Source organism: Protopterus annectens, chromosome 8.part0 (genome assembly GCF_019279795.1).
Source record: "Protopterus annectens isolate FY-2018-M chromosome 8.part0, PAN1.0, whole genome shotgun sequence".
Classification (NCBI taxonomy): domain Eukaryota; kingdom Metazoa; phylum Chordata; order Ceratodontiformes; family Protopteridae; genus Protopterus; species Protopterus annectens.
Window position 1 is genome coordinate 1,475,450,065 of NC_056741.1, and position 12,441 is coordinate 1,475,462,505.

At 42.4% G+C, this 12,441-nt stretch overlaps 1 protein-coding gene across 1 annotated transcript in view; it reads left to right on the top strand.

Moving 5' to 3' along the window:
* NCAM1 (neural cell adhesion molecule 1) overlaps positions 1-12,441 on the top strand; it is a 1,088,618-nt gene that overhangs the window by 432,659 nt on the left and 643,518 nt on the right. The window contains exon 11 of the mRNA XM_044079459.1: positions 2,256-2,406. Coding sequence (XP_043935394.1) covers positions 2,256-2,406 — 151 coding nt within the window. The remainder of the gene's footprint in view (positions 1-2,255; positions 2,407-12,441) is intronic.

The window sequence follows — 12,441 nt, forward strand, 5'->3', positions numbered from 1 at the left end:
CCCACAGCAGTTACACATGGGAACACGGTAAAGACACCTTGAAAAAACAGAGAAATATCTGTACAAACATATTTTGAATCTTCCTTTTTGAGAGTACTATGGGAGATAGAAATATACCCAGTGTAGTACTACAGCAAAATAACCAGTGCTGATTGTTTTCCTGTAATCTTTTTCTCCCCACACCTGCCAGCCATCAGCCCTGTTGTAGTCAGCTGGACTCATTTTTTTCTTGAAGAGTAATTCCAGCTGTCCAGCAACATAAGGGTTTTGTGTTGTGGTCCTAAGCCCCCTCAGCACCTAGATTTATGCTTGTAAATGAGAGAGCATGTAGTAGCGCCTTCCATCAAGTATGTGATGGCCTTCATCATGTTTTATGGAGGGTACCACATAAGTAGCTCGGGAGGGAATCATGTGCATGTCTTGACTGTTGGTGCTTTAGAGATGCCTTTCTTCCATTAGACGTCAGCAGTGCAATGAAATGGTCTGCCACTCACCCCTCCAGGATGGCCCAGCCACTGTTGGCTACACACACCCATCCTCCCCTGGCTTCAGCGGTGCTTGAGCTGCTAATCGGATTTAGTTTGTCTGGGTCATAGCCAGAACTTTCTCTCTCTCTCTCTCTCTCTCACTCACTATGCCACTGACCATTTCTAAAGTAAAACCTTTTCCATCAGAAACAGCAGAGATGTAGCCAGTGTTAAGAAGAGTGTTTGTCAGATCCAGATTGGTCTTCAGTGCGTTGCCAACATTGTATTTGCAGTCAGAACCGAATAGCATTAGTGCCCTACCTATGGCATAAGCTGTATCAGCAGCTTGCTAAAAATGTTTTAAGCATTTTGCTACAATTTAAAAGGAGAAAAGATTATTTTTGTTGTTCAAATCTAAGGAGAGGAACTTTTTTTGGTCTTCAACTGGGTGACAAGAGCAACAGATCAGAGGATGGCAATGGCTGCAAGAAAAGCTAGCTACACCACTGAGAACCAGCACTGATTTTAGTTGCCTGAACTTACCAACTCCTTACCGCCATATCATTATTCACACTTTCGCAGTACACCACCATTCTACCTTTGGTTCATTAACAGCACTGTGTGGATTTTAGCATGGGTAGTCATTTGGTAAGATTCTTACTTTTTGATACATGATGACACATGACTGCCTGCTGCAATACTTAATCCCACAAAATTGGGACATTTCCCACCATTATTTGGTTGTTCGCACCATGAATTGTCATTTTATTAAAGAACTTGCTCTTCTGATGGGCTGCCAGACCATATCTTCCTGATTTTTTTCATGTCTGGTTTAGGTTAATGTGTGTGGTTTTACGGAACCGTAAAACTTTAGTGTGGAAACCTAGAAAGACATTCTGCAAAATTTTAAGGAACAAGCTGTCAAAAGCAGTAGGTAAAGATTTCTGCTGCCTGACATTTAAAACCATTGAAGATATTTTGACAAAACTGAGTAGTGCTTCATGTGTTTTTGTTTTTATTCTACTTCAAGGACAAAAGTTTATTCTTTTGCCATTAACAAAAATTAAAATAACTGTGCTTGCTAGTGTCCTAGTCTTGCTATGTGTGTCTTGGTGCTTGTGAAGCAAAGTGATGCTACCTTATTTATCTCAAATCATTGAATTACTTACTGGAAATGCTAGCTAAAACAGTAAAGCGATGCAATGATATTTGTTAAGTTCTGTGTATGCTTGTTTGCTTCCTCAGCTCAGTATTATCTAGACAAAAATGTACTCACTCTTGGGTGTGCATTTGTGTATGTTGGGGGAGTTAACAGTTTTCTAGAAATTTCAAGCCTTGAAAAAATGTAAAATAATTTACATTATTTGTATGAATAGATGTGATACCAGGATAAAGTTGTAACTGTGTAAACTTTTTTTGAAGATAATTAACTTTTTTTAAAGATAATTTTTTTTTATGAATGCAAATCTCAAAACTGGCTGCAGTCAAGGAAGGTACTAGCAACAGACATAAACTGACAAGGCAGAGCAATAGAATGGAGCAGCAGCTTTGAGGTAATGTATTAAAATGGTTAATGTAGACACTAATTCTAGTCAGCCTAGTTCTGCTTCAGAATTAGTTTCTCCAGGAAACGTTTCAATACATTAGTGCTTCAGTGTTGTCTCCTTGCTTTATTGTTTTTAAGCTGTGATTCTGCAGGCACCATTACATTAATACAAAATCTGATGTTATGAAGGCAACATTCATCTTGTTTTCCCTTTTTTTTTTTTTTTTCCTTCTTATTGGTAGACGTTAGATGGACGAATTGCTGTTCGTGGTCATGCAAGGGTATCTTCCGTCACTCTGAAGGATGTCCAGTATACAGACAGTGGAGAGTACATCTGCACAGCCACAAATCCTGTTGGACATGACTCCAAATCCATGTTTCTGGAAGTAGAGTGTAAGAATTTTAAAGCTAAAAGTGTTCTCCACCTGGAATGTTGTGTGTTAGTAATGATTTCTTGGGGGATGTTTTCTTATGTACTCATACAGAATGGAACAGTTTGCGTAGTCAGTGTTATGTATGGGGGGGTTGCAAACCAAACAAATCACAGCAGTTTGTCTGTCTGTCTGAGATGCCCAGACAAACTCCACACTTACAGACAGTGTACTTAAAATGGCACCACACAACGGGGCCTGCTTTTTTCTTTCTGTAAATCAGTAAGATTTGGGACAAGAACATATGCATACATCAGAAATATGCTTCACTAATTCAGCCAAAGAAGTAAATGTCTTGCTTATGTACAGCAAAAGGCTAAGGGCCAAACTGTACAATACTTTCTTTCAAAAATAGCTAAAAATGTCTATGCAGTATACTGAACATAACTAGGTCCAGTAGATGAAAACCTTATAATTAGTTTTATGCATAATTCATCAACTTTTCCTGGTGCCTGCTTCCTGATTCGCATCTTGTCCATTAGCTGTCTTATACTTGCTGTTTGTACCATAGACAAGCATCCAATGTTGTTCTTTGGGGATGACATCTCCCAGAGCAGCAGCGAGTTTCTAGGAAAGTCACGGTTAAGGAATTAGGCTACTAGATTGCTGTCTTTAGCATTAAAAAAAAAAAAACTTCTAAAACAGAACAAGGCGCAAATTATTTTATTGAGCATTAACTGGCAAGCTGTAAGGCACCTGGGACTGCATGTTTATAACACTGCATCACTTCTGTTTATGAGGCAGAAGGGTCAGTTCTTCCAAAAAGCATTTTAATGGATCATCATTAAGTGAATATGGAAATCATGATAAAGCACACATTTTTTTGCTCAACCTCCGTATCACGATTAGCTGTGCATGTTTAGAACATATTATGCAAATTGTATACTGCAATTCTTTTTTCATTCTTTATATTTTAAGTACAGTTGCACAAAATTGTTACATGTAAAATTGTATGACTGTCAATCTTGCTTTGTTATTGCAGTGTCTGAATGTAATATTTATTGTATTGTGGGCAGTAGCTGCCACACCTATATCACTGTGTCTTTGAATGTGATGATATGATGGTTTATATGGATTTTTTGTACCGGAGCTGAAAATGAGGTTTGCCCAGACTTTTCTGATAAACCCAGCAAACAAATACATGCATATAAATAAATATACATATATATATATAGATGTACATATATACATATATATGTGGGTCTACGTTCATTCACTGAAAACTCATTTCACTGAATTTCAATTAACCCCCAAAAAATCGCTGAAAGCTCAAATCACAGAAAACTAATTTCACTGAATGTAAGTACTGTTGGGCAAATAAAACATATATGCCCTTATCCCCACTTTAGTGTGATCCTGGAGTTAGTATATGTAGTTTCGGGGGCATGGGGGCACAACCACATATTGGGGGGTGTGGGGGGGCATAGCCCCCCACCTAATTAGCTTTTATATTTATGAATCTCATTTCACAGAAAGCTAACAATATAAAACCATAAATAGTTGCCCCACACACACCGTCTAACTATATATACTTTATTGTATGATTTGAGCTTTCAGTGATTTGGTGTGAGTGTTTTGAAGTTCACTGAAATGAGTTTTCAGTGAATCAATGTAGACCCATATACGTGTGTGTGTGTGTGTGTGTGTGTGTGTGTGTGTGTGTGTGTGTGTGTGTGTGTGTGTATATATATATATATATATATATATATACACATACACACACTATATATATATATATATATATATATATATATATATATGTGTGTGTGTGTGTGTGTGTATTAGATGCACACACATAGACAGTTTAGTAAGAAAAGGCATTTTCCTTCACTAGTAACACACATATATTTTAATTTTAAAATAACTTCTGAAAGAAACCAGCATTATTTTTAGGTGACAGATGAAAAGACATTGTCATTCAGATGTGATGGTTTATTTTCTGTCTTTTGGTACCTCCCAAGCAGTAGTGTGTCTGCTAAGCAAACCCTTAAAGGCAATATCATTTCATGGCAAAGTGTCACAGACATGGGTAAAAGTCAGCTTCTGCTGTGGAAAATAAAGGTCCAATAACTTGGATTGCGCAAACTTTCAGAAGCTGTATGTACGTAGTAGTAGGACCAACAGAAATAAGTGTGCCCCCCTGCACACCCCCCACCCCCATAACCCTAGTACTTGGTATGTGTTCTTATGTATTGTGCGTGTACATATATATAAAGTAGTGCATAGCTGTCTACTGCACACTGGGAAGCTTACAGAGTCATATAGTCACTGCTTTATATATACATACAGGTAGTCTGTAAGTGGTTCATCTCCCGGGCCCTAGCTTGTAAATGTTTCATCTCCCAAGCCCCTGCTTACACTTATCAAGGGTATCAGAACTTGTCTGAGGTTTGGGTTGCATGGCTAGGCTTAAAAAGGCCCTTGTGGTCATTAACCTAGTAAACACCTGTGAACCTATAGTCATTGTCTTCATTATTACCACGGTCAGACCAGGGCTTTAAAATGAACAGTGTCTTGTAATTATTTCCTTCCACGAATCACAGTTGTCACTGGCTCATTAGTGTTTTTCAGAGCTTTGGATTTTTCGTCAACACAGTCTTCTTGTATGGCAGGACTGCTCACAGGTCACACCTATAGCAGTGATGTAAGTCACTGCTCCGTGGGCCTTCTTTTGGAGTTTGTATTCACTTTTTTTTTGAATATGGAAAATGGTGAGATCTTCATGATCTGTAGCAGGGACGAATTAAAATGAAGAAACTGAAAGGTCTTCCTGCATCAGACTATGTCTGTTATACTACTGGCATAAAAAACTAAAATATTGGGATAAAAAACTAAAATACTGGAATAAAAAAAATATCGGAAAAAGCAATAGTGGAGGGTGGAATTGTCCTTTTGTTTTTTCCTCTGGAACTTCATCCATGTTGTGAAACCGTACGTCTCCCTTGCTTACCACTGACTTTTTTTACATTCCTTAAATGGACTTCATGTGCTGTCTCCACGCATTTGTTACTTCCCCTCCCATATAAATGAATGAATCAGTCTCAACCCACCTCCCCCATCTCCATCATGCGTAACTGGTCAGTCACAAATGGTCAAAGTCACTAGTACCCTGTACTTGAATATACCAGCTCCATGGTTGCAGAACTTTGGGGAGAGGCAAAGCACCCTGCTAGGCTTAACAGAGTAGCACGTAAATGGCAGACTTCGTAGTGTTGATAGTTGCATAGAATATTGTTGAAGGAAGTATATTATCGGGTAACCCTGAAGAGGTGAATCACACCCATTCATACTTTGAGTATTCGTAGGGAAGCTTCATCTCTTCTTTAGTTGCTTTGATGTTAACAGTCTTTATAGACTTTCCACTTCCAGATAGTTTGTTTCCACTCCACTTTGCATATCTCTTTAGTGTCTCTATATTCATTTCCCACTCAACTTTACACCAGGTGTCACTGAAACAGCATTCTTTCACCTTTTAACAAATACTTTGTTTGTTTTGCAGCTTGTGTGTCTCTTATTTTAAGTGGCGTAGGACCAGTAAATTCAGCAATCTTATTTATGTAATCAGTAGTCCTCCAGCAAGTCTCCTACCCTTTTCTCTCAAGTTCACAAAATATCTTACAACTTAAATTGTACTGTTAGCTTTTCCTTTTTGTATTGTTAAGCAAACTGATTTGACTGTATTTTTAAAGCCTGTCATGTCTGAATAAAGGGTTTAATTTTTGGTTGTTAAATATGGATTCTAACAGTTAGTAGTCTTTTGATTAATATAAATTATTTTCTGAATATGTATGCATGAACATGTGTACCCAGCAAGACAGTGGCCATTACTTCATTTTCAGCGCATCTCCATTTGTTTTCAACATCAGTGGTCTTCCATTTGCTTCAGCTTTCATCTTCCAACTGACCTATTGTTGCACTATGTCCTATAGGGATTAGATCACCTTCTGATAATGTAGTGCAGTTTGTATCAAAATATCCCATTTTGTATAAACTGCAGTTCTGTACAAACAGAATATAGTATCCGATGTTGTTAATCTTCTTCCATTCATCATTGATGGGTTCAGTTCCCAGCCCTCGGAACTGAGTTAGCCTATTACCAAGCTCGTACCAGCCAAAAAAAACTCTTGCGCTAAGTCTCTACCCAGAATGCCATTCTCCCTGTTAGCTCAGATCTCGTTTGCTGCATAGCTGTAAAGCCACATTTCAGCCGAGCTCTCTGCTAAGTGAAACCTTCTTGATCATCATCTTCTTTCTTCTGTTTCAGTTGGGGGTTGCCACAACAGATCATCCGTTTCCATTTCTTCCTGTCCTCTGCATCTTGCTCTGTCACACCAACCACCTGCATATCCTCTCTCACCACATCCATAAACCCTATCTTAGGCCTTCCTCTTTTCCTGTTACCTGGTAGCTTCATCCTTAGCATCTTTTTCCCAATATATTCAGCATCCCTCCTCAGCACATGTCCAAACCAACGTAGTCTTTCCTCTCTGGTTTTGTCTCCAAACCTTCCAACCTGGGCTGACCCTCTTATATACTATTTCTAATTCCGTCCACCCTCGTCACACCCAGTGCAAATCTTAACATCTTTAACTCTGCCACATCCAGCTCTAACTCCTGCCTTTTTGTCAATGCCACTGTCTCCAACCCATATAACATAGCTGGTCTCACTACCCTCTTGTAGACCTTCCCTTTCACTCTTACTGGTACTCGTCTGTCAAAAATCACTCCTGACACTCTTCTCCACCCATGCCACCCTGCCTGTACTCTCTTCTTCACCTCTTTTCCACACTCACCATTACTCTGAACTATTGATCCCAAGTATTTAAACTCATCCACCCTCACCACTTCTACTCCTTGCATCCTCACCATTCCTCTATCCTCCCTCTCATTCACACACATATATTCTGTCCTTCATTCCTCTTCTCTCTAGAGCATATCTCCATTTCTCCAGGGTCTCCTCCACCTGTTCCCTACTCTCACTACATATCACAATGTCATCTGCAAACATCATAGTCCATGGGGACTCCTGCCTGATCTCGTCTGTCAACCTGTCCATCACCATTGCAAATAAGAAAGGGCTCAGAGCTGATCCTTGATGTAAGGCCACCTCCACCTTAAATGCATCTGTCACTCCCACCGCAGACCGCACTGCTGTCACACTACCCTCGTACATATCCTGTACCACTCTTACATACTTCTCTGACACTCCCGACTTCCTCATACAATACCACAACTCCTCTCTAGACACCCTGTCATATGCTTTCTCTCTAAGTTTACAAAAACACAATGCAACTCCTTCTGACCTTCTCTGTACTTCTCCATCAACACTCTCAGAGCAAACATCACATCTGTAGTGCTCTTTCCTGGCATGAAACCATACTTCTGATCACTAATCATCACGTCCCTTTCCCATAACGTCATGCTGTGACTGATCAATTTAATCCCTCTGTAGTTACTGCAGCTCTGCACATCACCCTTATTCTTAAAAATTGATATTAAAACACTTTTTCTCCATTCCTCAGGCATCCTCTCTCTTTCCAAAATTTCATTACACAATCTGGTTAAAAACTCCACTGCCATTTCACCTAAACATCTCCATGCTTCCACAGGTATGTCATCTGGACCAACAGCCTTTTCATTCTTCATCCTCTTCATAGCTATCCTTACTTCCTCCTTGCTAATCCATTGCACTTCATGATTCACTATCCCCACATCAACCAACCTTCTCTCCCTCTCATTCTCTTCATTCATCAACCCCTCAAAGTACTCTTTCCATCTGCTCAACACACTCTCCTCACTTGCAAGTATGTTTCCCTCATTATCCTTTATCATCTTTACCTGCTGCACATCTTTCCTAGCTCGGTCCCTCTGTCTAGCCAATCGGTACATGTACTTTTCTCCCTCTTTAGTGTCCAACCTTTCATACGAATCTTCATATGCCTTATCCTTAGTCTTTGCCACCTCTCTCTTTGCCATGCACTTCATCTCCTTAAACTCCTGTCTACTTCATCTCTCTGACTATCCCTTACTAGCTCTGCTGTAGTTACCCAGCTATTTGGTAACTCTTCACTGCCACCCAGTGCCTGTCTTAACTCTTCCCTGAACTCCACCTCACAATTACCCTTTTTCAATTTCCACCATTTGATCCTTGGTGCTGCCCTCACACTCCTCCTCTTCTTGATCACCAACGTCATCTTACAAACCACCATCCTATGCTGCCTAACTACACTTTCCCCGGTCACCACTTTACAGTCTCCATTCTCCTTCAAACTGGCCCTCCTACATAAGATATAATCCACCTGTGTGCATCTTCCTCCACTCTTGTATGTCACCCTATGCTCCTCTCTCTTGTTAAAATACGTATTCACCACAGCCATGTCCATCCTTTTAGCAAAATCCACTACCATCTGACCTTCTGTATTCCTTGGTTTAACACCATACCTACCCATCACTTCCTCATCCCCTCTGTTCCCTTCACCAGAATCCCCATTGAAGTCTACTCCAATCACCATTCTCTCACCGTTGGGTACAGTCATCAGCACTTCATCCAACTCACTCCAAAATTTTTCTTTCTCGGCCATCGCACACCCAACTTGTGGAGTATATGCACTAACAACATTCATCATTACACCATCAATTTCCAGCTTCATAGACATCACTCTATCCAACACTCTTTTCACCTCCAAAACACTCTTAGCATACTGTTCCTTCAGGATAACGCCTACGCCATTTCTCCTCCCATCCACACCATGATAAAACAATTTGAACCCACCTCCGATACACCTAGCCTTACTCCCCTTCCATCTGGTCTCTTGCACACACAATATACCAACCTTTCTTTTGTCCATCATATCGGCTAGCTCTCTCCCTATACCAGTCATACTGCCAACATTCAAAGTTCCGACCCTCACTACCACATTCCTAACCTTTCTCCTCTTTTCCTGCCTTCGGCCTTGCCTTCCACCTCCTCTCCTATTTATGTAAAAATTTTTGGATATCTTCATATTTTATTAAGCGATTAGTATTTTTGGTGTTGTCTAAACTTGTTCTTTCCTCTCTACCCAGTTGTTACCATTGGTAAATTTATAAGTACTATTGTTGGTACAGCCTTTCTTTCCTTACCCTTGTGGTATTTCCTCAATACCATAGTTGGTATTGTTTCTCCTGTTTAACCTGTTAGCTTTAACCTTTATTCAGGTGTTTCCCTTTTCTTCTCTACATACCTCTGTATTGTTATATTTGTGGTTTTTTGAACGGAGTTGACTTCATTATAGTTGGATTGTACAGTTGACCTGTGGTGTTTTTCTACCAAGATGTTGGATAAGAAGGGTACTTCAGGTTTTAAGCATTGTACTTCTTGTAAGGGCACGTTACCTAACAGTGATTCTCATGATGACTGTGTATACTGTTTGGGAGTGGGCCACTATTCGGTGCAGCCTCCATGTGACATCTGTCAGAGTTTCAGCCAACTCCCTCTTAATGAGGGCAAAAATAACCTCATTCTGAAAGGGTTACTCATGTCTCCCTTCTCAGAGGCCATTTCTGTGATGGAGGTCTCAACTCCTTCTTCTAAGGACAAAAAGAAATGCCACTCTGTTCCTTCTTCACCATCGGGTGATCAGAGCAAGTCTGGGAAATCAAAGGTCCCTAAGTTATCGTCGGAGCATAAATCTTGTCTCTTCGGCTCTGTCTTCTTCAGCACTGACCATCTCAAAACCATCGATACCAACGCCTGTTTTGGCACCAGTCCCGCCTTCGACACTGATCATAGACCTTACTACGTCTATTTCGACTTCGGCACCTGTAGCCACCTTTGACTACGCCATTAGTTTCCATTTTGGAACCGACCGTTTCAGCTCCGAGTACCACTTCGGCACCGAGCATTGTACCAACCTTACTGGATTTGACCCCTTTACTTCTGGCCTCGAAACTAGAGACTTCGGTGCCAGCAGACCTTGCACCATGGACCCAGTGTTCCCCCTCCGTAGATCCATTTCTGGGCCAAGCGTATAGCCTATTCCTCGAACGTACTGATTCTCCATCTGGAGTATCCACTAGATTCACCAGGAGCCTTTCGGAACACGACATGGTACATCTTGTAGATGTTGTTATCCGGGGGATTCCCTCACTTTCTAAGACCAATCCACCTGCAGGACTTGGGCTGCCTTATCCATAGACTCCATCTTATACTCCTCATTCGACCATCTCGGTTCCAAAGCCTTCTGCTTCGAAATCCTTCTTGGAACCCATCATCTCGGCGCCTACAGTGCATCTCACTTTGGCTCCGGGTTTGTCCCTTTGGTCTTCGGTTCCCACTGAACCGGTCCTTCCTCAATCTGGGGATTGGGGACAGGTGCTTCGGCCCAGTGTACGGAGCTGCCTCTCTCCTCAGTTCCTTCCTCTGTGCAGATGGCTGTATCTGTGCTGATCCTGCTTGTGGGGGCGGGTTCGTTGGAGTGGGGTGTGACCCTGGTCCCGAGGTTGTCTTTCTCGGTTCCGGGCTCCCATCCCTCTTCAGGCAGGCCTGACTTCCGCGCGGTAGAGAGCGCTCTTGCTTCTGGCAGCACTCCTTTGATGTCGGAACCCCAGTTTTCACCCCCTGAGCTACAGCTTTCACAGACCACCCCCCCCCCCCACGACACCAGGCAGAGAAGCAGCAGGACACCCCTTTTCAGGGTACCCACTCTTCCGAGTCCTCCTCAGAGACCCCCACTGAGCAGCTCCCTCGAAAGAAGACATGCAAGAGGAACCACATGGACTCACCCAAGGAGTTCTTAATTGGAAGACACAGATTATGATGATGGTGAAGGGTCCACATAGTCACCTCCTGATGATGTCTCCATCAGAGACATCCTGGAAATGTTAAAGCAAAGAGGTGACTGGAAGCTCTCCAACCCGTCATCTGAGGAGTCCATGTGCCTGCAGGCTTTTCGCACCCAGCCTTCTACCTCTGGGGTGACCCCGCCTGTCGACAAGCTCGTCCAGCTTGTCGTGCAGCATGCTTAGAAGAACCCTGATTCAATTGAGCCGATCCCTTGGAGACCAGACAAAATTCTTTACCCTCCCGAGGAGAGCCCCCATTGGTCCAAAGGGTTACTAGTTGCTGCTATGGTGGTGGCATCGGCCACGAAAAAGGACTTGGCTGAGTAAAGTCCCACTGTCCACCTGCCCAACAGGGAGTCCCGGGCGGTGGACAGACTTGGGAAATGTGTTTTTGCATCAGGGACCTTTGCTATACCGTCCCTGAATTATTTGGCACATTTTACGATGTTCCAGAGGGACTTGATTTCCAAACTCTCTGGGACGCTCACAGGACAGGTGTCTGATGAGGTCAGGGACAAAGTGACCTCACAGCTCGCAACCCAGGAATCACTATCCAACTCGTCCATGAAGTTGCTGTCACACGCGACTGAAGAGGCGGCTAGAGCAGTGGTTTTGGGCATTGTTATAAGACGTCATGCCTGGATGAGCATTTGTGACCTCGCGGATCCCTTCAAGTCTTCCTTTCTGAATGCTTCTATTGAAGATTCGTCCCTTTTTGGATCCAAAGTGAAGGACACGCTAGCCAGGTACAAGCAAGATGGAAAAACCCTGTCTGCTGTAGGCCTACAGTTTTCCAACCCTCAACGTACCTTCTCCAGGAATCAGAGGAGTGGGAAATTGTGGCATAAGAAATCTCAGGTTCCTTTCTGTGCCGCATGTGGTGATGATACTCCCAGAGGCAGAGGGGGTAACAGTTCCAGAAGACGCCCCTATAGAAGCAGAGCGGATTCTCGTAATCAAGGCTCCAGGGACTCTTTCTCTGGGCAGCCTTATCAGCGCTACTGAGGGGCGGCCCGATTGCTTACCTCTGGAAGCAGTCGGGGGTCGTTTCTCTCTGCACCAAGCTGCCTGGCAATCTATCACCACTGATCGTTTTGTGCAGAACATTATCACCAGAGGTTACACCATTCCCCTTTCTTGTCAGCCAAAATTTCCAAGAAAACGTCCTGATGTT